The following is a 23,016-nucleotide window of genomic DNA, read 5'->3' on the forward strand; positions in this document are numbered from 1 at the left end:
CAGAAGCAATTGGTCACATTGGTTGGGTAAAATCTATTTCTTCAGAGGACACTAACGGCCTAGGGTCAAAGTATTCAGTGGTATCTCCACATGGTTTGTTTAATCGAATACTCTAGCTCCAGGTATCCATTCTCATGCAGCAGGCTCTTTAATCTTTAACTAGATTATAATTTTGCAACCTGATTCAAAATCAGTTCTGAATTTGGGGATGCAGCTTGCATTTCCTAATAACAGAAACGTATCCTTATTTACTTAGAGTGCTAAATGTACAAAAGAGGAACACTGTTGTGTGCGACCCATGTAAACATACAGAGGAGAGGGCGCGAGACCTCTTTAGGGGCACAGAGAGATGGCTGTGGCATTACTGGATGGAGGACATCTTTCTGAGCAGAACCCAGGTAATACGCTAGTGGAAGAAAAGGAGGCAAGCAGGGTAGAAATTAAGATCCCAGTCAGTATCCTCTCTGAACGTTCTGCAGAACCGAACCAAGCCTGGACCCTAAGGGATGCCTCTCTCAATGGGAGTGTCCCGGCCTTGGTTCTCACGCCCCAAAGGCGGACGAAAAGCGGCCGGGCAGGTCTCGTCTCGGACAATAGAAAACAGCCTTTATCCAGCACAACCAGCCCTTCGTCCCGAGTGGAAAGGGAACCCTGGTACCCCAGCAGCAGAGGATAAGACAGTATTCCAGTGAGCTGCCCGCGCCGCTGCGGCGTAAGCCCCGCCCCCCAGAACATAAGTCCGGCCCCTGCCCCCCGGAGTCCGCCCCCGCGCGCCAGGGCCCCGCCCCTGTGCTCTAGGGTTCGCTCCCCGCCTCCTGGCGCTCAGGGCCGGTCCGGGGGCTCTATGGCTCCGCCTCTNCCGCGCGGGAGGAGGCGTGGTTATGCCCGCGGAGGCGCGGGCGGCGCAGCCGGGACTTTGGCTTTGACACAGACTGCGAGCGGCTGCTCTAGTGCTGGGGTCTGGACGCGCTCTGCGAATCCCGCGCCCGAGTTGGGTGCAGACTTTTTGCCTGGATAAACGCAACCGCGGCGACGCCGCAAGTCTTGGTGCAGTAGCAAGTCTTGGTGCAGCTTCAGCAGCCGGATTTCGCCACCCCTACCGCCGCCTGCGACCAACCCTGCAGCTCCTGCCTGCTCCGGGAGAGCGACGCTGAGAGTTTCTCCCGCAGAAAGACAGGGACGCGCGGACCAAGGCCCGGCCACTGCCCCGCACCCGCGTGGGCGCCAGGGCTGGAGGTAGGGGCCCGCGCTGTCCTTGGCCGGTCTCAGGCTTCCGAGCCGCAGGTGGAAGAGAGACGAACCCCCCTCCCCCCTGCAGAGCGGCCCAGAGATTGGGATCGCGACCGGAGGCGGGTCTGGTGAGGGTCCATAAACCTCTTCTCGGTGTCCGCACAGGCAAGCACAGAGTTCCTAAGTTGCAGGCGGCGCTGAGTGTCAGGCGCGGAGTCAGTCCATGTGGGGGCGACTAAAGTGAGGAGGCAGCCCTGGCTCTGCTAGAGTTGAAAGGCAGAGAGGTGTGATACCGATGCAGATAGCTCTCGAGAAAGGTGGCTTATAGCCTTTTGGATCGCGGTATGACAAAAAACCCAGGCGTCTCCGAGGAAAATCTGAATGGGCCATCCTTACTGTGCGTTTTCAGTTCACCTGCAGCCACTGGCCTGGAAATCTGGTAATGAACTCCAGCACTAGGTAAGGAGTGCTAATAGCAGATTGTCTCACTCAGTCAATTCATGTGTTAATTTCTTTTCTAGGTGGCCAAGTGAAAGATAATTTTGGACACTCTAGCCATGGAAGATTTGGCCTTTGTCTGCAGCAACCTCTTCGGCCCCTAAATTCTGCATTTTGTTCTTTTTGTGCTTATAAGGTCAACGGGGCATCTCCCCTAGCCAGAGTTCTGCAGTGGTGAGGCCTTCCTGGGCTCCCGATATTAGCTGGCCATGGGGAGTACCCTGGGTTGCCACCGCTCCATCCCCAGGGACCCCTCGGACCTGTCCCATAGCCGCAAGTTTAGCGCAGCCTGCAACTTCAGCAACATCCTGGTGAATCAGGAGCGGCTCAACATCAACACTGCTACAGAGGAGGAACTGATGACCCTCCCTGGGGTGACACGTGCTGTGGCTCGAAGCATCGTGGAATACCGAGAATACATTGGTGGCTTCAAGAAAGTGGAGGACCTAGCACTGGTCAGTGGTGTGGGTGCCACAAAACTGGAGCAGGTCAAGTTTGAGATCTGTGTGAGCAGCAAGGGTAGCTCTGCACAGCACTCTCCTAGCTCCTTGCGGAGGGACCTCCTGGCTGAGCAGCAGCCTCACCATCTAGCCACTACTGTGCCCCTCACACCACGTGTCAATATCAACACAGCCACCCCAGCTCAGCTCATGAGTGTGCGAGGCCTCACCGAGAAGATGGCCCTCAGTATTGTGGACTACCGCCGGGAACATGGCCCCTTTCGCAGTATTGAGGATCTGGTCAGGATGGATGGTATTAATGCTGCCTTCCTGGACAGGATACGACACCAGGTATTTGCTGAGAAGTCCAGGCCCCCCTCCACCCACACCAATGGGGGTCTGACCTTCACTGCCAAGCCTCACCCTAGCCCTACCTCACTGAGCCTGCAGAGTGAGGACTTGGACCTGCCACCAGGGGGGCCCACACAGATTATCTCCACTCGCCCCTCAGTAGAGGCCTTTGGAGGCACGAGGGATGGGCGGCCTGTGCTGAGGCTGGCCACCTGGAACTTGCAGGGCTGCTCTGTGGAGAAGGCCAACAACCCTGGAGTGCGAGAGGTGGTATGCATGACACTCCTGGAAAACAGGTGAGGACTGGAACCACCAAGGGGGCCAGGGGGCTGGGTGTGCAGACAGCTCGGACTGGCCTCATCTGTGGATGCAAATGAGTGGACTTTTGGGGAGGGGGCAAAAGTAAAAAGTCAGTGTATTTGATGCCCCCACCAATACTGTCACTTGAGGCTGAGCTCTCTTTCTGCTCCAGATTTTTCTGAATACAGCTGTCAAGGTTTATGGCTTATGTCTTGAGTGTGATACATCAGAGATGGATTCTTAATTTGCGGTACTTGGAGGTTATTAGTGGTGCTGCCTTTGAGAAGGTCTGTGACTCACAAAAGGCTTCATAGGGTTTATACTGAATCAGACACTCAACCTTGGAAACTGGTATACAGTTTTACATATGAGAAAGAACTAATTGGATTTTTCTTTTATTAATGGGAGGGAAACTCACATTTGTTCCATCACATGTACCTATTTGTGTGCACAAAATCATACAAAAGACCAGATACACACTGGCTGTATTTATCAAAAGGCTGTGAATGAATCACTCTTCATTCATTTTCTTATTTAACCCAAAGTTGTTTTTCAGTGTGTTACCTCTGTTGTCCCATTGCCAGAAAAGGCCAAACTGACATGTAAACTGACGTGTGTGTGTGTGTGTGTGTGTGTGAGAGAGAGAGAGAGAGAGAGAGAGAGAATATTGCCCAGATTTCCCTGTTTGAGCTGAAGAACAAACTCCTAGGATAGGCTGTTATCAGAGAGTGTTTACATCATTCACAACACTGTTCTCTGTAGGAGCTTCCATTAACTCCCTATAAAACAAAATCATATATTGTGGCAGGAGCTCCTGCTGTTAGTAAACAGTATGGTCTATAATATAATCGGTTTGGGGAAGGAAAGAAATATTTGTAATTGTCCCTTCTGGGTCAGAGATCCCCTGATTTGGTCTTGTGGGCTCTTGCCCTGCCAGTCACCAGAGGTGAATGTTAGTGGCTACTTGATGCCTTCTCTTGCATTGGGTGGTTGGTGAGGCTGGCAGTGTGACAGTTGGTGACATGAAGTGAGCTCTCAGCGGGAAATCACAGTGCATTGTGGCAGATCATCAGGACGAATTAGTGAGGAGAAAAACAGGTCACAGTGTTTCCCTGGCACCATCCCAGTGGGCACACACTCGTTGCTGATGAGAGAGAAACTGTGCACTGGGTCAGAGGACTGGACCAGAGGAGTCCTTGAGTGCTCTTCTTGCACTGCCTTGTCCCGTTTGGCACCCTAACAGAATCCTTTTGCAAAATATCTTGTACACAGGGGAAAACTGGACTCAGCCCTGGGAGATACTTCTCATGAGTGGCTTGATAATAGTTTGCGTCCTCAGACTATGGGCAGATGAATGGGAAAAGGGGAGGGAAGGGGAAGTGAGTGAGACAAACTCACAAAAGGCTTCATAGCCTTAGTGAGACAGCTGCCTAGTTCCTGTGAGTTTTCTTAAGGCTCAGTTTGGGGTGAAGAGATGATATGTCATGAGCTTTGTAATGTTTTGAACAACTAATTAAAAAAAAAAAAAAAGAGGGGATGAATCAGAATCTGAAGTTGCCTGGTGGAAATGACAGCCTGAGCAGTTCTTGCTCATTTATTTAGTGTTTTCATTCACGGGGCACCTGGACCAGCACTATCAGCTGCTACACATGCAAACTCTACATTTCTGTGTTTAACACCCCCTCCAGGTGTTTCTGATGTATACTAGTTCAAGAACCTCATACTAGGAGTTGGGCACTTGTTGTCCCTCTGGGGTTCTCTTGCCCCTCCCCCCTATACTGCCTTTTCTGGCAAGGCCAGTGATTTTTTTGTTTGGAGGTTTCCAGGTACTTCCCCCCCGCCCCGCCCCGCTTTGATTGTTTTGATCATCCCTATAGTTTATTCAATCCCATGATGTTCTTTCTGGCCATGGTTTGAAAAGCTTATTCAACGTCTAGGACTTACCAATGTGAAGGGTAGGAAATGGGAGGGTAAAACCTGGCATAGTGGTGTACGCCTGTAGTCCCAGCTACTTTGCAGTGTGGAGATGGGGCCTCTGGGAGATGCAGTGCTTGCTGGGGGTTCAATGTGGGGGCACTAACACCTCTTGTCCAAGGTGGAGTTGATGGGGTTTGTTTTGTTTCTCTCCTTTAAATTTCCTAAAGAGATGAGGACTTGTTGAAGACATCTAACTGCTGGTGTTCAAGCAAGAGTGCAGGAAAAGCTTACCCAAACCCAGCACACCTGTGAGCAGTGGGAAGGGTGGCCTGCACCTCCATTACTTCACACACATGGCCACGTGTGTTGTCCTGTCCAATGCATTCTGTGTTCTGGGCACTCCTAGCACATTGTGAGTGTCTGGTAAACATAAACAGGCTTAGGGCCTGATCTTCCCCAGAGCTGGGATGGACACATTTGCCTGTGTGACTGTCTTGAAGCACTTAAAAACTGTCACAGAATGGATCTCATATACTCAGTGTTCATCCTGATTCACAGAAGTCACTTACAATCCAGTTGTTCCCTTTATTAGTATGAGGAAACATATTTAGCATGAGCAAGAGTGAAGACAGGTAATTTTCTGGGTGTTTCTTATTTTTATACGTGTTCACATACGACAGAAGAGGTCCCTGCCTTCTGGATATGACTTTGTATTGTCTAACAGCTTTCACATTAATTTGATTTCCCGTAACTCCAGGAAGTAATACTTGCTCTTTATTAATGCTTCTCCATCTCTGGGTGAGGAAGTCAAAACCCAAGAAGTTGAATGGCTTGTCTCTGAGACACAGCTCACTAGTGACTCAGCTGGGACAAGGACCCAGGTTCTTTGTATCTTTATCCTGCCTTGTTTGGTTATCTCCCTCTCTGTTGAATAAAGGGCATTTGCCAAATTGTGTGCCAATCACAGTTTCTTAAATTGTGTCCATTAAAGCAGCCCTTGGGCAATTTTGGAAAGGAATAACAGACTTCTAAGTTTGCTTTCTGCAAGTTTGCATTAGTAGGTGCATTTTCTTAATGCTAAAGGGTCCCTGTATGGGATGGGAGTTGGAGTTCTTTCTTTTTTTTTAATGTTTATTTTTTAGTTTTAGGTGGACATAATACCTTTATTTATTTTATTTCTATGTGGTGCTGAGGATTGAACCCAGTGCCTCACGCATGCCAGGTGAGCCACATCCCCAGCCCTGAAGTTCTTTCTTGACCTCGAATGCTGGTGTTTTGGTGGATGGGCAAGTATGAGCTCCAAGAAACTGTTTTACACGTGAAACCTGAGGTAGGACAGCACAGAGCTAGATAATTATAGTCACCAGGAACCTTGAGGGACACCATTGCTAGTGTCACAGAACTGACAGGTTTCATCAGATTTCTTTTGCCAAACCTCAGTCTTAGGCAATGTTCTTCCTTGTTCAGCAAGACTGATAGAAGAATGCTTCTGCTAAATATCCTTGCAAAATGTGGTGATAGCCTATGTACAGAATGACGATCATTTCGTTTGTATTTATTTTTTGCTGAATAATCATGCTATTTTGGAAAAAACCCTTTGGTTACTGAAGGTATAAACCCTGGAGGAGCTGACAGATAATCTCCAAAAAGAATGAGGAGATTTAACATACAAGTTGCTTATTTTCCCCACAGCCTGCATCAGAAGGAAACTCCAATGTCAGAGTTGTTAGCCTTATAATGGTTTAAATCTGATTTCTTGCTGCGTCTGCACTATTGAAGTGCAAGGTGGATTAGTGCCTGGCAACATGCACTGATTGTGAAAAAAGAGATTTCACTTTATCAGAGTTGATTGTGGGATCAATCTTGACGCAACCCATCTTGTTATTTGGTTCATTCATTGAAAAATATGTATCAAATGCCTGCTATGCACATGTGTAAGCTAGATTCAGGGATCAGCTTGGCCCAGTTACTTAATACAATTAAGTAAATGTGGACCAGTCTGCATGGCTCAGCATCAAAACAGTCTGGTAAACCCAGACTTTGGAGGGCAAGTCACAGAGCATGATTGACATCTGGGTGTATTTTTCCCAAATGAATAACAGACTCATCCTGGGGATTGAAGGGTGTGTGGATGCAGCCAGATTAGAACATCTGGGGATAAAATGCGCAGCCATCCTCTTAAAGTAGAAATTATGAAATCCCTTTTGACAGCTCTGGAAACTGAGGCTCTGAGAGATTAAATAGTATCTGTGTCCTTCAGAAATGTAGATGTTGGAGTCAGTATTTGAAGCCAGGGCATGTTGATGTCAAAGCCAAGACTGGGTGTGTTTTTCCCATACTTTATGTCCTCCCATGTCCTGCCTCTGACCCTTGCCTGCCCATAGTCCACCCACTGTTTCCTCCCTGTCTTGGGTCTTAGGCTGGACAGGTATCAGGGTTTTTGGGGAAGGAGGCTTCACCTAACCCCTGGGACTGTCTCAGGCCCCTGGTGGCCTCTGCTCCTTTCCTGTTTTTGTTCCTCCAAGGATGGGGCTTGTGGCCAGGCACAGAGCAAATCCAAAGGGCGTCAAGGCTCCTCCACCCGGCCCTCTGCTGTGAGTCTGCAACCTTGGGCCCGACTCCAAGGTGGAGTTCCGGTTTTGTGAGCCAAGGAGTTCTGGGTCATTTCCAAAGAAAAAGGTGGTCAGCAACAAGAGAGCTGTGAATTCATAAGAGAGTGTTAGGGGAAGTTCCCATGTGGGCACCATTTGTAGTTTATTTTACTAAAGGGAAAGGAGTTACTTTTATGTTTTGAGAAAGTCAGGCCCATTTGGGGTCTGATTTCAAGGCTCTATGGGGTTTGATAGTGTTGATTCTCCCAGGAGATAGCTATTCCTGCCTGCCTCCATTCATTCAGAAGAGGTTTTGGAGCTTTTCTGGGTACCAGGTTCTGTGTCAGGCTCTGGTCATAAAGTGGAGAAGTGAATCTTGCTAAGGGGTGTGGAAGTGCAGACATAAGGCTCTGCTCCAAGGTTGGGTGACAAACAGGTTACAACAGATCAGTCTCTCCAGGTCAGTGCTAATGCTAAGGGTGATGGAGGCGAGTTGAAGAGAAGTATTTGGATAGATGGGGTTAAGGAAGGCCTCAGCTGCTTGTTAGTGCATGAGGAGCTAGGCATGGAAAAGAGTGGCCCACAGAGGAACCAGCAAGTGCAACAGCCTGAGGGTAGATGGCCAGAGTTCAAGAGTACAGGTGAGGCTTGGGAGGGGGGGTTGCAGAGGGAGGCGCGGCCAGATCAGGTGGGCCCTCTAAGGCTTTTATTTTAACCTCAGAAAGAGGCCACAGAGGTTGGAACCAGAGACCAGTGAAATTACGTCTTGCCAGGTTGCTCTAGGTGCTGGGGCCTGCATGGTGAGCCCTGGGAGTTAAGTGAAGAGGCAGTTGGAGGATTCCAGAGTAGTGACTGGGGAGAAGTGGATGGAGACAAGGGACTCTTGTAGAGGTAAAAACTGGAAACACTTGTTTGTATTTGGGATAATGTGAGGGTTAAGTGGGGAGCTTGCCGGAAATGCTCTGAGATTCCTAGAAGGCAGGCTCAGAGGCGTTTAAGAAATCCTGAGACTGACTCGCATTCTTCTGCATTGTGGCAACATGACACAGCTTGCTGTCCTCACCCTTCCCCCTGTGACTGCTGTTCTCCACCTTGGAGTCAGGTGTGGGGTCTCAGGTCCATAACAAGAGTAAGAGGCCCTGGTTTGTGTGCTGAGCAGATAGTGCATCTGACAAGGCCACATATGCTTTTTAGCATCAATAGCATATAGATGAGGGCATACTTGGGGATTTTATGTAACTATTTTTTTTTTTTTTTTTTTTGTACTGGAAATTGGACGCAGGGGTGTTTTACTGCTGAGCTACATCTCCAGGCTTTTTCTTTGTTTTAATTTTTTTTTTAAATTTTGAGACGGGATCTTGCTAAGTTACCCAGGCTGGCCTTGAACTTGCCATCCTCTTGTTTTATGTAATTTAAAAAATTTTTTTTTAGTTGTAAATGAACACAATGCCTTTATTTGTTTATTTTTATGTGGTGCTGAGGATCAAACCCAGTGCCTCACACATGTGAGGCAAGTGCTCTACAGCTGAGCCACAATCCTAGCCCCTTATGTAATTATATTTATTAGAAGGTATTTACATCAATTCAGTTGCTTATTGATTGAACATCTGCTTTGTGCTCTCTACCAGATGAGGTCAGAGGCACAGGGAGACCCCACTCCACCTTGTGGTCAGGGAGCTCACAGTTTCAGAAGGGGACCCACACTCCACAGGTACTTAACATGGTGATGCATGGGATGAGGGAGGAAGTGAATCTTGCTAAGGAGTCTGGAAGTGCAGACATCAGGTACTAGTTTGCTTGGCTCTGCAGGTATATAGATGCCTCAGCCTCAGGGGGAGGATGAGGAGAGAGAACCAAGTCAGGTGGTTGGGAGGGAGGTCAGGGTCTGAGAGACAGGATTGAATGCTGAAAGTCCACACTCGCTCTCCACCACACACACATTCAGCTGAGGAGCAGAAGATAGTAGATTATAATTTATAGTACTCACACAAGGGCACAGAAGGCTCCGGAATCAGGATATGAATACCTCACCTGTGAAGCAAAGTGGTTTATCTCAGAATTCCTTAACAGTCTCTGCCAGTAGCAAATACAGTGATGCATTTCATGAAAATTTGATTTGCTCATCATAGACATCCTGTGTGTTGTAATGGATAGCAAGGTGAAATTCCACATCCGTGACACCTCACATCAAAACATCCAGGAGATGCCACAAAAATGCCTTGCTCTCTGACAGCCTGTTGGTCCTCATGAAGTACTTGGAATTCTTTGCAGCTCACTGGCCCTATTCCACACCACTGTGCATAGGCCTGTTTCTGGACCAGGATTGTTAGTGTGGTGGTTTGATTGACAGCTGGCAAACAGTTGCCAAACATGTGGACTCTAGTGGCTAGGAACCCCGTGGAGGTGTCCTCAGAGTAAACATGTCATTATAAAAAGAAATATGGAATCCTTCTTCCAAGCTCCTTGGTAAAGAAACCCTGGATTTGTTTTACTGGCTACAGTTCTCCAACTAATGTTAATTTGTTGCTTGTTTCCAACCAGACCTTGTTTCCTGAGGATTCTATTTTGGTTCAGCCATTACCAGATTAAGCTGTTAAGCTGGGCCTTCAATTGTTTTATCTAGAAGCTGCTATGAGCTCCTATAATGGAGTGCTTTGCTGAAGGAACCTTGTTCCTGTGGCCACATTTGGCTATTCTAGGGACCTACAATCTTGTTTGCTCACCACCAAACTGGAGGGTCAAATTGGTACTTTGTCTTTCTCAGTTTCTGCTAAATAAAAAATGTGTCTTTTAAAGCAGTGGCTGGTTGGGGGAGGGTCTCAGGTGAATTGTTTAAAATATTGATCTAATATCCCATTCAAAGAAAAATTCTTTGGAATGTATTCTCCATTAATCAAATTCAGTCTTGTATTTAAAAAAATTTTAAATTTATTTATTTTTTAGCGATCCCTGAATGAGGGAAAAATAAAAATATGCATGGCCTCAAAGTACCAGTGATTGGCTTTTGGTCTTGGATTTTTGGCTTTAGGTCTCTGGTGTTAGGTTGTGGGCCTGGGGCTGGTTCCTTCCTTTCCTTCCTTTAGATCATCCTATCATTTGACTGGTCAGTTTGTTTTATTTTGTTCTACAGAGTGATCCCCAGTCATTTAAAATTGGAGGTCTCATTTTAAATAGCAGAATACTTCATGTCCCTCTCTCCTGGAGGGTGGTTGGGCTTATAGTGTCCATTTGGTTGTACTAGTTGGTACTAAGAACAAAACACTAATAGTTAACACAGGTCGTTGCTGTGACTGAGATCCAGGGCTAAGCAGCTTGAGCTGTGGCAGTGTCATTGTTCTTGCTTTACACAGAAGGGACAGCCCACAGAAGCTGGGGAACTTTACGCAGGTGGAGCCTGGACTGCAGTTCAAGCTGTTAGTCTCCAGAGCTTGATGATGAAAAGCTTCTCTGAGTCCAACAGAGTTCTTTCTTCTGCATGTTTGCATTTTACTTCTCACCCAACCAGCTCACTGGACTAGACATGTCTTAACCAACTTTAGAGATGAGTTCCCAAGGATATTAATATATATAACAATATCCTCAGGTATGGGTGCGCTAGTGTGTGTTTCTTCAAAGTGGAGCAAAGATATTTGCAAAGCAAACTGAGTGCAGGATACTGAATTTTTTATGGCTTTTCAGTCTTACAGTTTTCTTGACCACACCCATTTTGATAGCAATTTCTCATACAACTTGCTTTTATAGATGTTTTCCAAGCGTCATCTTCATCTTCTTAGGAAAAGCTTCTCTTCTTAGGTTTCCAGCTCATCAATTGCTTCACATTTTAGTAAAATGTATAGCTGAATTCATAATCTGGGGACAGACGCAGTTGACTTGCGGTAACTGATTATAATGTCAAGAATTCATTAGCACATTATCTCAATTTTTCCTAAAAACACCTCTATCAAGTTTTACAAGTAAAAAATACAAAGTAGCAATGAGCTTTTATTTTGACTCAACACCTCTACTAGTCAGCATTTTCTTTAGTGATGTGGGTGGACTGCTTACAGAACCCATGAATAACTGTGAACTGGGAGGGATTTAAAGAGGAGGCTGATAAGAAACATTTTTGAGTTTTCAACTCCACGCTTTCCAAAAAATATTCTGAATTGAATTTTAAAGTTTGTTGATTTTTTTTTTTTTTTTTGGTACCTGGGATTGAATTCAGGGACACTCAACCACTGAGCCACATCCCCAGCCCTATTTTGTATTTTATTTAGAGACAGGGTCTCACTGAGTTGCTCAGCACCTCACCATTGCTGAGGCTGGCTTTGGACTCGCCCATTCTCCTGCCTCAACCTCCTGAGCCACTGGGATTACAGGTGTGTGCCACTGTGCCTGGCTAAAGTTCTCCATCCATGTGAGACTGCACAGGAGACTGTACGTAGTATTACAGAACACTCGTGTTGAACTCAGCTGCAAGACAGATAATTTAGAACCTGGTATTATGTTATTGTCAAGGCTTCCCATATTTATGATAAAAATGAGAGTAGTGGACTTTTGACATGGAAAAAAGTTGTTTTTGCCTTTCAAACTTTGGGGTAAATGTAATTGAACAGAATCTGTGATTATATGATGTGGTTTGAAATGTTCCATTTGCAACCACTTGTCGATGAAAATCTGGAATTTCTTGTCATTGGTCAACCAGAGCAAGACACAGAAATAAACTGGATGGTAAGAGACAAGACCTCAAAATCGTCCGTAATCCCTCACTTCAAATACAGTGTTTGTGGTCATCAAAACAGCTGTGGTATTTTGGTTGATGGATTCTGCTGATAAAGGTTATATACTTAAATGTATACCTTTCTTCCATATCACATGAGTTTCTTCCAACCCTGAGCCTTTTTCCATTAAAAGGGAAAATGACCACTATTTCTATCAAGTATTTTTGAATTCTGGGAAGGAAGAGGTATTGTCCCTGTAGATAAGATGCATGTTAGTTTGCTGGGACTCCCATCAAAAGTATCACAGACTGGGTGAATTAAAATACAGGAATTTATTGTCTCACAGTTCTGGAGGCTGGATCCAAGGTGAAGGTATCAGCAGGAGTGGTGTTTTTCTGAGGGCCTTTCCCTGCCATCAGAAAAACTACCATCTCCCTGTGTCTTCACGCCTACATCCAAACTTCCTCTTCTTATAAGAACACCAGTCAAATTAGATTAGGGCCACCCTGACAGCCTCATTTTATTTTAATTACCTCTTTAAAGATCCCTTTTCCAAAAACAGGTGCATTATGAGGTATTGGGGGTTAGAACTTAAACATATGAATTTTGGAGGGACACAATTTAGCCTATAGGAAAATGATTTAGTGAACACTGTGTAGGGCGTTCCTTCTTGGCTGTTTGTGAGGAACATTGCTCCTCTGAGATTTTCCTGGAGAGATGATTTTAAGGTGTTCATGTCCCATTTTTTGTTCGTTTGTTTGTTTGGTACTAGGAATCAAACCCAGGGGCGCTTAACCCCAGCCCTTTTTGTTTTATATTTTGAGACAAGAGTTTTACTAAGTTGCTTAGGACCTTGCTAAGCAAGGCTGGCCGTGAATTTGCAATCCTCCTGCCTCAGCCTCCCAAGTTGGTGGGCTTAAAGAGGTGAGCCAGTGCACCCAGCTTCATGTCCCGGTTTGAAGACTAAAGAAAGCTGCCTTTAAGTTACTGGAGTGACACTGATCTGAAGAACAGCTCTCTTGTGGAAACACAGCAGGTAAGGCCAGGCTCTTACTTAGGAGCTGGCTTCAGGTTCCCCCGGCACTTCTCTCCTTCAAACTTGCCAGTCCTGGGTTTGACTCCTGAAACTATAGCAGGGACGCCAGGCCTTGGCACCGCCCCTTCCCTCAGGCACAGCCTCCCTTTGCCAAGGCTTTCTTTGGCTACAGGTAATGTTGACATAGGAGTCTGCCAAACGCTGGGCACCACTTTCAGGTAGGGATTTAGTGCCCGTCCACTGTGCATAACGTAGTGCCCTTCAGAATTGCTGGGGAGAGGTGAGACTCAGATGGCAGTCAGGATGCTGGCTCGACTCTTGCTTTCCTTGACTTCTGCTGTGAAGCACCAGCTAGGGCCTCCCTTGTCCTGTCGATTTCTTTCCCTTCTGTCACGGTCACTGTTGTCATTGCCCATCAGTGCTGTCTGCCCTCCTAGACAGAAGGTTTCACGAGGGCAGGGTCCTGTCTGTACAGCATGGTTTCTGCACAGGAATCTTGGGAATTTGTGGGGAGGATATAGGACTGCTCACGTTTACTGTACTTTGCCTCAAGCGCTGTTGCTAAGCCTTTTCTGTTATTTAAGTAACTTCCTCCTCACTCTGCCCCCTTGAGGTGGGTGAAATAGCTCTACTTGACACACAAGGAAACTTAAAAGAATTGAAGTAAACTCACAGGGGCTCACCTGGTTGGTGAGTGTGGAGCAGAATTACCCCAAGCCCGAACACTTTTAGATACAGAGGTAGTGAATCCATGAACCTGGAATGGGAGAGGAGTCAAAGAAAGGGAACCAATTCTAAAACTAGAAAGCAAGAAGGGGCATGGTGAACTGGGGGAAAGGACCCTGTCTCTTGGAGGTCCTGCGCCCTGCTGTGGTGCTTACCCCGGCATTTGATGAAATCATTTGGTTCTGTCATCTAGTGAAGTCTGGCTGAGCCATGCAACAACTGGATATTTCAATATTGAAATATGGTTTCCATGCCCTACAGATCACCCCCTTCACAGTGTAAAATGGGGTGTTTTTAGTGTATTCAACTATTAGCACTGATTCTAGAACATTTTTATCAGTGCAAAAGAAACTCTGTACCTATTGGTAGTCACTTTTTACCCCCAGCTCTGGGCAACCATGAGTGTCTCTCTCTCTCTCTCTCTCTCTCTCTCTCTCTCTCTCTCTGGACTTGACTATTCTGGATATTTCATATAAGTGGAATTATGCAATACATGGCCTTTTGTGTTGGACTTCTTTCAGTTAGCATGATGTTTTCAAGCCTCTTCCACATTGTAAAGCATGTGTGAATATTTCTTTTACTTTCTTCATGGCTGATGTACCACATTTTCTTTATTCATTCATCAGTTGGTGGATATTAGCGTTATTTCTACTTTTTGGCTGTTAGGAATAATGCTGCCATGAACATTCATTTACCTCTTTTTATAGGGACATGTATTTACATTTTCCTTGAATATATACCTAGGAGGGGTCATATGAGAATTCTGCATTCAGCATCTTGAAGGACTGCTAGACTGTTTTCCAGAGCAGCTGTACCATTTTACATTCCCATTGGCAGTATATGAAGGCTCCTATTTCTCCACAGCCTTGCCAACACTTGTTATTATCTATCTTTTTGATTATAGCCATTTATTGCATGTGAAGTGGTATATCATTTGGAATTTGAATTTCATTTCTCTAATAACTGGTAATTTTTGCATCTTGTTGTGTTTTTATTGGCTGTTATTTCTCTTTGTTGGAGAAATTTTTACACAGATCTGAGTGGACTGTTTTCAAACCTGTTTCCAAGTTGAAGAAAAGAGACATGATCCTTGTGCTGACTCGATCCCTCTTGCCCTGTAGTCATGGAATCATTATACCAGGACATTACCTCCATAGGTAATAGGAAAAATTGCCCACCATCCTACAGAAAGAAACCCTTATTTGGGAAGGAGCCTGGAAAATTCCATGTGAGGTGCTCTATGATTCTGACTGAAGCATGATGTGAATAAGGCTTTAAGCAGGGTCCATGAGAAATGCTCTGGGTCTTCTGATGTTCACACTCAAGTTATGTGTTTTGGATGGAAGTTGATCACTTTTTATCTGAAGCTAAAATGTAATCGACAGCAGGCCAAGATTCGCAATGAGAAGTGAACTTTGGAAATTGTATCATAGTCTTTGCAAATCACAGGCCCCTGGGTCAGGAAAGAACTCAAAGAAGCACCTGTTACAGGACACTGCCAAGGCCATCACAGACAGATGAAATCACACGTGCAATGTTGATTTCCCTATTCTTTTGAGCCCCAGCTGTGGAGAGTGAGTCATTGCACTCTTCATTTCAAGGCACCCTGTCATTGGCCAGTGCAATATTTTTTAAATGTCTTTTCTTCTTCACCCACCTCCCATAGATTCCCATTGGAAAGTGTTAGATATATGACCCTGGACATGTCATTGGAAAACATGGTGTTTCTAATCTACAAAAATGTTGTGTTCTTAACATTTCCAACAAGTTTTGGCTTTTGACAGTGGCTTGCTCAGAAGAACTAAGTTCATGCTGGGCATCTACCACATTGACCCACCCAGCCCTCTGAATAGAGATCCAGTCTAGTTATAGTAGTTCTTGTTACCAGAGTGCTCTTCTCCCCTTCCTGTGTGTCTTTTATGTCTTAGTCTGTATTCTGCTGCTATAGCAGAATCCCTGAGACTAGTAGTTTATAATAAACAGAATAGGTTTGCATCATGGTTCTGGAGCTGGGAAGCCCAAGCAAATGGCACCAGCATCTGGCAAAGGCCTTTGTGCTGCATCATCTCATGGCAGAAGGTGGAAAAGCAAGAGAGAAAGGAACTTGCTTTTATACCAACCTTGTTCTCTCTATAATAATCTACTCCCATAATAACAACATTAATCCATTCATAAAGGCAGGATCCTCATGACCTAATCACCTCTTATTAGGCCCCACCTCCCAGCACCATTTCATTGGGGATGAAGTTTCCAACTTTGGAGGACAGTTTCACATCATACCACTTTATCTGTAATTTAGTCCCATTTTCCAAACCCTTTCCTTGTGATAAAACCAGTCGGTCAGAACCTCTTGGGGGTTCTCTTATATATTTGGTGACTTCAATTCAAATCCCTTCCATCTCTCATTCTTACCCTAATTAATTTTAGTTCATTTTTTCTTTTCCCACATTTCACATATTAAAAGGCATGACTCAGTTTTCGTGGCTGCACTCTGAAGTTCAGATTGTCCAGCTACATTCTTTTTTTTTTTTTTAATATTTTTTAGTTATCAATGGATCTTTTATTTTACTAATTTATATGTGGTGCTGAGGATCGAATCCAGGGCCTTACACATGCCAAGCAAGCACTCTACCACTGAGCTATATCTCCAGCCCCTGTCCAGGTACATTCTTGCATGAGAAGATCTGTGAACACAAGTAGACCTAGTAGAAAAGCCAAAATATATGTTGCCAACTGAAGACAACCCTCCCCTCCTATGAATGTTTAAATTCAAAGTTAATTTTATTTGTGCAAAACAATTCTAGCATTGAGTCAGATTTTGTCACAGATAAACTTTGAGATCAGCAACCTTGGAATTATCTTTCATAGTTCAAACACCATTGATCGAGTCTTGTTTTTATAGATCTTTTTTGCTTCTCACATGTCCATGGATTCGTACATGTCTGACCATAGACATATGCTTGTACTTGTCTCCACCCACAGAGTGTCTGAGTATGTGTGTTATAAATATACCCATCTTTTAAAATAGATCTTTATCTTTAATGTTAATTGCATCTTCCACTTTCTCAGTGTGTAAGAAGGGTTGGGAAGACCCATCTATAGTTGTCTGTATACTTCCTTCTGGCTAATTATTTGTGAATTCTTATCTATAGTTGGTTTTAGCCAAGCCCACTGGTTCCTGGCATCTGATTTAATCTAAAAGTGACCCAGGTGACAATTAGAAGTGTCTCTTATTCTCACCAGGCTTCTAAATGATCTGGTGGCTGAAAAAAATAAGGCCAGGTGCCTTTTGAACACATAATTCAAGGACAAACTGTGAAATTCATTTTTGGTGCTGTTAGTAGGGGCTATAGGTTTTTGTATGAAATGTTTAAAACATACAAAAAGTATAAATAATACTTCAGTCCTTTTCCCACTTTTGTCCATGCATTTTACTTTCTTGGGGACTCAGTGCCCTTCTATAGCACTGGGATTCTTTTAGATTCCTTTCTGTGCTTGGAAAAATTTCCTTCCTTATGGGATTCGATGGGCAGCAGCATCTACCATCCCTTGGGAAAGAATGCAAGATTCACCTTCCCAGCATCCTTTGCAGCAAGGACCCAGGATCCACAGTTTGATATATCACTGTTAATCTCTGATTGAGGGTCAGTGTCACCAAAAGCACAGGGCCTATGGGAACAAGCTGCACAGGATTAGGTCCTTGAGGCAGCAGACACTATGTGGCTATGTGGTACTATGACTATGACTATGTGGTACCCAGGGCTGGTGCTGTTGTTGTACAGGCTACAGCATCATGTACTGGACATTACAGCTTGTGAATCCTAACTAGACCAGTTCTGGGAGTGTTTGCATCTTGTTCCTGATTGGCCACCCCTCGCTCCTCAATATCCTTTTAACTAAGTTCTTTTCTGCATTAGTTCACCAGTGTTGACTTCTGTTTCTTGCAATTAAGAATCTTGATGATATATCCTGATATACAGGCCCTGGACCACTGACTTTAAAACTCTTTTTAGCCAAGCAATCCTTTCCTTAAAGGAAATCTTATGGGGAAGCACAACTCGGGAAGCTGATAAGAAGTGCCGCTCTGGGTTGGGGCATGGGAGGAACCAGCAATAGGTAAGCCATGGGTAAAATCCATTGTCCTGGACATTTTGTGATTTGAGTCAAGGACAACTTCCCTGTTCCTGTTACCAGGTCCTATTTTCTTCCAGGCAGTCCCTGGACAAACACTGGGTAATGTTTACTGCTGGTTCTTCACCAGTTTGCATTTTTAGGGCTCTTTGTATGCTGTTCATTTCCTCCAAGACTTCTGGTAGCTTACACTGGGCAAACGCTTATATACCTTCCCACATTCAGACCCTGCACAAGTGTGGCTACCTGGATTGAAGAGATCCAATGTTACTGTGCACTGTGCTGCACACCTGTAAACCCAGCTACTTGGGGGACTCAGGCAGGAGGATCTCAAGTTTGAGACCAGCCTAGGTAACTTAGCAAGACCCTCTTGCAAAATCAAATTTTAAAAAGGACTGGGGATATACTGAGCCCAGTGGTAGAATTTGCTTAGCATGTGCAAGGCCCTTGGTTTGATCCCTAGCACTGAAAAAAAAAAAAAAAAAAAAAAGTGTTCTATGTCTCAGTCCATTTCTATGATTTAAAAAAAACTCTCACAGCCACCTAATCAGCACATGCTGCCATTTGTCCTCATGTGTAGAAGAACGTGCTGCATGGCAGCTCTCTCAGCCTCACCACTATTGACATATGTTTTTTTTTAAGTTTTCATTTTGAGATAATTGTAGATTCACATTCTGTTGACATTTTGGGCCAGGCCATTCTTGGCTGCGGAGGCTGGCCTGTGTTTTGCAGGATGTTTAATGAGTCTCTGGTCCCTACTCACTACACGTCACCAGGACCCCTTTTCCACAACTAGAAATGTCTCCAGACATTGCCATGTGAATGTCCCTTTGGGGGCAGATAACCCTGGTTGAAAGCGACTTCTCCAGAGCCATTTTAAAGGTACATAAAGTGGTATACCAGTGTGGGGACCATACCTTGGCCAAACTGATTGTCCCTGGCTAGAAGAAGCTTTGGGCCCTGGGGCCTCAGCCGGACAAGGAAGCAGGTGAGGTCAGGGGACTGAGCTGGGATTTTAGAATACTCATGGGCACGTGATCATAGTGGGGCCTTGGAGGCAGTAGGCCTTGGGTCTACCTTTTAGCCATGGAATCTATGACATGGATGGAACTAAGTGACGTGGGTGGAGTAGAGTGAAGAGATCGGGAAGTGAGACCTAAGAAACTTTCAGCTGTCCCGGTCCCTCACTGAGATTCACTGAGTAAAGAAAGAACTTGGGAACTACAAAAAAGATTTATGTCACTTGCGATCAGGGTGAGTCCAGGTTGGGGATGGTGGATAGCAGAGAGGGTAAGAAAAGGGCCCGAGGGACAGAAGATTCCTAAAGAAGCCTCTTTAGGAATCTAAAAGGTGGGGGCTGAGGACTGTTTAATGCACTTGGAAGATAGCAGTCCCTTCAGGAGTGACCTGAAAATAATCATATCCCTCTGAGAAAGAGCAAAGTTTGGAGAACAGAAGGAGTAGGATTTCTTAACCCTGTGTTGCAAATTTTAGGATACCAAACTAGGTTTCATGGAAGCCTGGTGAATTCAACATGTTCTCAGGGATGATGGGTGCCCGAATAGGATTATTTCTCTTCAGATGCTCTGAGGAATCACTAGTACAATTATGAACAGAAAAGTACTAGCAGGGTTTGAGATACTCACTTATTAGTGGTGATTAATACTCAAGTATGACTTCTGTGTGATTATCATTTTTCTTGGTAATGTTCCCCATAAAAGTGAAAGCTTTAATGGGAATAAATTGTTATTTTTTTTTACATCCATCAAAACATCTGAAATTTAAAAGATACTATATTTGATGTTAATATCATGCTAATTTGGTATATGTTTGACTCTTATTATAAATACAATCTAAAATAAACTGCTTATGCCAAAATGCAGAACGCCTCATTTTCAGTGAGGAAAAAGAGGTGGGAGGGAAATAGCATATGGTATGAAGTAGTACATGCTAAAAATAAAGCTGCCTGTTTCTCCTCAAGTATCTCCTAGGTACTTTGGATGTCTTTGATGGAAAGAAAAATAATAAAGCCAAACAAGAAGCAACACATTTTGACGTCAAACATTATCACATATGTTTTTAGAGACAGAAATGGTTCAGGGGTGAGAACAGGGATCAATTGAAAGTGGGCAAAGGAAGCTTGTGGGATGATGTTGGTTGTACAGCTATAAATTCACTAAAAACCATTGAATTCTATGATATGTAAATTTTACCTTGCTAGAGCCATGAGAGAGTTGTTGTTGTATGCTTTAAATGACATCTTGTTGGGCATCTTAGCAGTTTTTAGGTCTGGTCATTCCATCATTTCCTCTGAACTAGCATCTGACTTAAGGCAAGTTGTTTAAGGCCCAGGGACTTCCTCTTCTGGAAACAGTGGCAGTGATAGTGTACCTCTCTCAAAAGCCTCTTGTGTCAACTAATGGAATTAATAAGTGCCAAGCATCTGCCACATACTCAGCTCCTAGTTTTACCACCACCAGCAGCACCAGCACCTCCGTAGTCACTATTCATTGCAGGTCAAGACGCGCTTTGCTGCCAAGCCTCACCTGTCCACATGCTACCTTCAGGGTAGGGCTTCCAAAATGAAAGCCTCTTCTCTCTGAAAGCATTGCTTCAGCTGGGTCTCCATATGCTGTAGGTGAGTCCAGACGCCCCGTGCTGATAGGAAGGCCCTCCCCAGCATCAGGAGCCACCTCTGTCTCTTCACCAGCAGCTTCCTCCAGCCATCTCAGCCCTCGGTGCTCCTGCCAGGCAGAAATTCTCCCAGTGCTTCATCTCCTCCCTCCCTTCATTCTCCCAAGCTCTTCCTCAAGGCATCAGCATTGTGTGGCTCCTGGGGGCATTTCCTAAGAGCCTGTGTTACCCACCCTCAATTTTGTCCCCTATCAAGTCCTGTGGATTTTTAATTACCTTAATTTCTCATGTTCACCACCAAGAGCCCCATGAGGAAGTGTGCTCTCTCCTGCCCTGTGCTGGATGTAGCTTCCAGGGGTGGCTGGCACAGGGTCAGCAGCCTGGGAGGTATCCTATCTACCTCTGAAGTGATGAGCTGCCTTCTAGTTTCAATTGCCCCAGGGACATGTCTTCATCCCAGGGCACATTCTCTCAATTCAGAAAAACCTAAAAGTCTACAACCCTTTCTGTCTGGGGTGGGGGGGCTCTCCGTTCATGAGAAAACTCCTTTTTGACTTCCAGTGGTTTGACTTAATCTGGAAAAGTGATTGTGGCATTTGCAGTAAGCCACGGGGAAGATGTTTTCTGCTTCCATGTGTAGAATCCGACAGTCCTCGTTAGAAACACTTTCTTTGCTTGGGAAAAGAGAGATTTCCTAGGAACCAGCCATTAATCTACAAACCAACTTTTTTTTGTGGAGACTATATTTTTTCCATACCTGTATTGGAATGAATCAGTATTCCGGTTCTAAGATAAGGGTATGGTGGTTTACCTCCCTGCCTGCTTATCAGCCTTTCCCTCCCCACCACTGTTGGATCCAGAGGCAACAGTGGGCTTCTGTTTGTGTGTTATATCTCATCTTTAAATAGCTGCATTTTATAATGTGCAAAATGTTGCTTTAGTGCTTCGTTATGATTTCTCAGCAAGTAATACCTACCTGCATTAGGGCTGCGTGTTCAAGTGCTGTAGGGATGGTTGAGCAGTGAGGTGCTGTTTGAAAATTAGGAACATCAAAAAAAAAAAAAGAAAATTAGGAACATCATAATGATTACATAGAAACTTATCCATATGCAGTGGCTGGCAGACTTTAGAAATCAGCAGAAGGTTTTCCTTGAAGGACATTATAGGTAAAAAATCTAGAATGTGCACAGTACACCCACAGATGGAAGAAGGTGTGCTCAGAACCAAGGGACTGGGCCCCCCAGCCTCCCCCTTCAGTAGATTCCACCCTGTTTCTGAAGTATCATCACCTCAGGAGCTATTGCCCCAAGATGCCCCTCTCCTGGCCTGGGAGGCCCCGGGTGCAGTTTCACCCAGAGCTTCTGGTGAATGCTGAGAGCAGCAGGTTGAGAAGGGCTCCTCCCTAGGCCCCAGTGAGCGTTGGTCCCAGACATTGACCCAAGGGACTTGGATATAGGAATTATGTACAGCAATAGGAAAAAAATCTGCGAAGATATTTTTTTTTTCTACCAAGATTAATTAATAAAGGGATCAGGTCATTGGATGTTCAAAAAATTCTGTGGCATCTGGAGCACACGAAGGGGTAACTCATCCAGGTAGCAGGCGCCACAGTCTCCTGATGCCTCATTTATCTTTGTCAGTAGCTAATGTCTGATCCCATTGTACCCTTTCTACCTGGCTTGATTGAGGTGAGCAGGGGAAGGCCAAGGGGGACAGGACAGCAGCTATCCTCTCTCTCTCTCTCTTTCATGTTCTGCCTTTTGTTTCATTCCCCATTCTGGGGGGCAGTGGAGAAAAGGGTGCAGCTTGTCTCCTTTACTCCTTCCCAGAAATCAGGGCCTGACCTGAACCATTGGAATATTGGAGGTTCTGTGGCTATACCCATCAGTGTACCTTGTTCTAGACCCAGGAATTGGGCAGGAGACACTTTTTTAGATAGATTTAAGACACACATGAGGTGTGAGTGCCCCCAACACAATCCCCAGGTTGGGAAGTTTGAGGGTGTTCACTCCTTAGAACAATTGGCCACATAAATTCTTAGAGTCTTTGTGCATCTGTCAGGCTACCTCATTAAGGCCAGCTCATCCTCAGATCTCAATTAAAAATCCCTTCCTCTGGGAAGCTGTTCTTAATCCTGGACCTCTCAGGTTCCTTCCCTACCATGTGCCCCTGGGACTGCAGGTATCAGTCATAAGTATGCCCAGTTTCAACCAAATCTGTTTCCTGCTCTGCAATCTAGCCCCTGCCACCCTTCATCATGCATGTGGACTCACGTTGCAGGTTGCCCCTTACTCAGTCCTCTCTTCCCATCTCCTACCTTCTCTGCAGCTCTTGAGTGATCTGGACTGTTAAGGCCTATTAATTCCATTCCCCCCATCACTTTCAGCATCATATCCTAAAGTCTGGTTGGATAAATTGCTGAATTTATAGGTATTATTTGGAGTGCTTTCTTGGTGCAGATT

General features: G+C 45.1%; 1 protein-coding gene across 3 annotated transcripts in view; it reads left to right on the forward strand.

Moving 5' to 3' along the window:
- Positions 1 to 883: 883 nt before the first annotated feature.
- Eepd1 (endonuclease/exonuclease/phosphatase family domain containing 1) overlaps positions 884 to 23,016 on the forward strand; it is a 115,185-nt gene continuing 93,052 nt past the window's right edge. Inside the window, exons 1-2 of one of the 3 annotated variants that reach the window (XM_015490221.2) lie at positions 884 to 1,236; positions 1,752 to 2,815. In XM_015490221.2, coding sequence (XP_015345707.1) covers positions 1,938 to 2,815 — 878 coding nt within the window. In that variant the 5' untranslated portion in view covers positions 884 to 1,236; positions 1,752 to 1,937. The other 2 variants (XM_015490222.2, XM_015490223.2) reach the window with 2 other exon arrangements.

The sequence above is a fragment of the Marmota marmota genome, unplaced genomic scaffold (genome assembly GCF_001458135.2).
Source record: "Marmota marmota marmota unplaced genomic scaffold, marMar, whole genome shotgun sequence".
Lineage (NCBI taxonomy): Eukaryota > Metazoa > Chordata > Mammalia > Rodentia > Sciuridae > Marmota > Marmota marmota.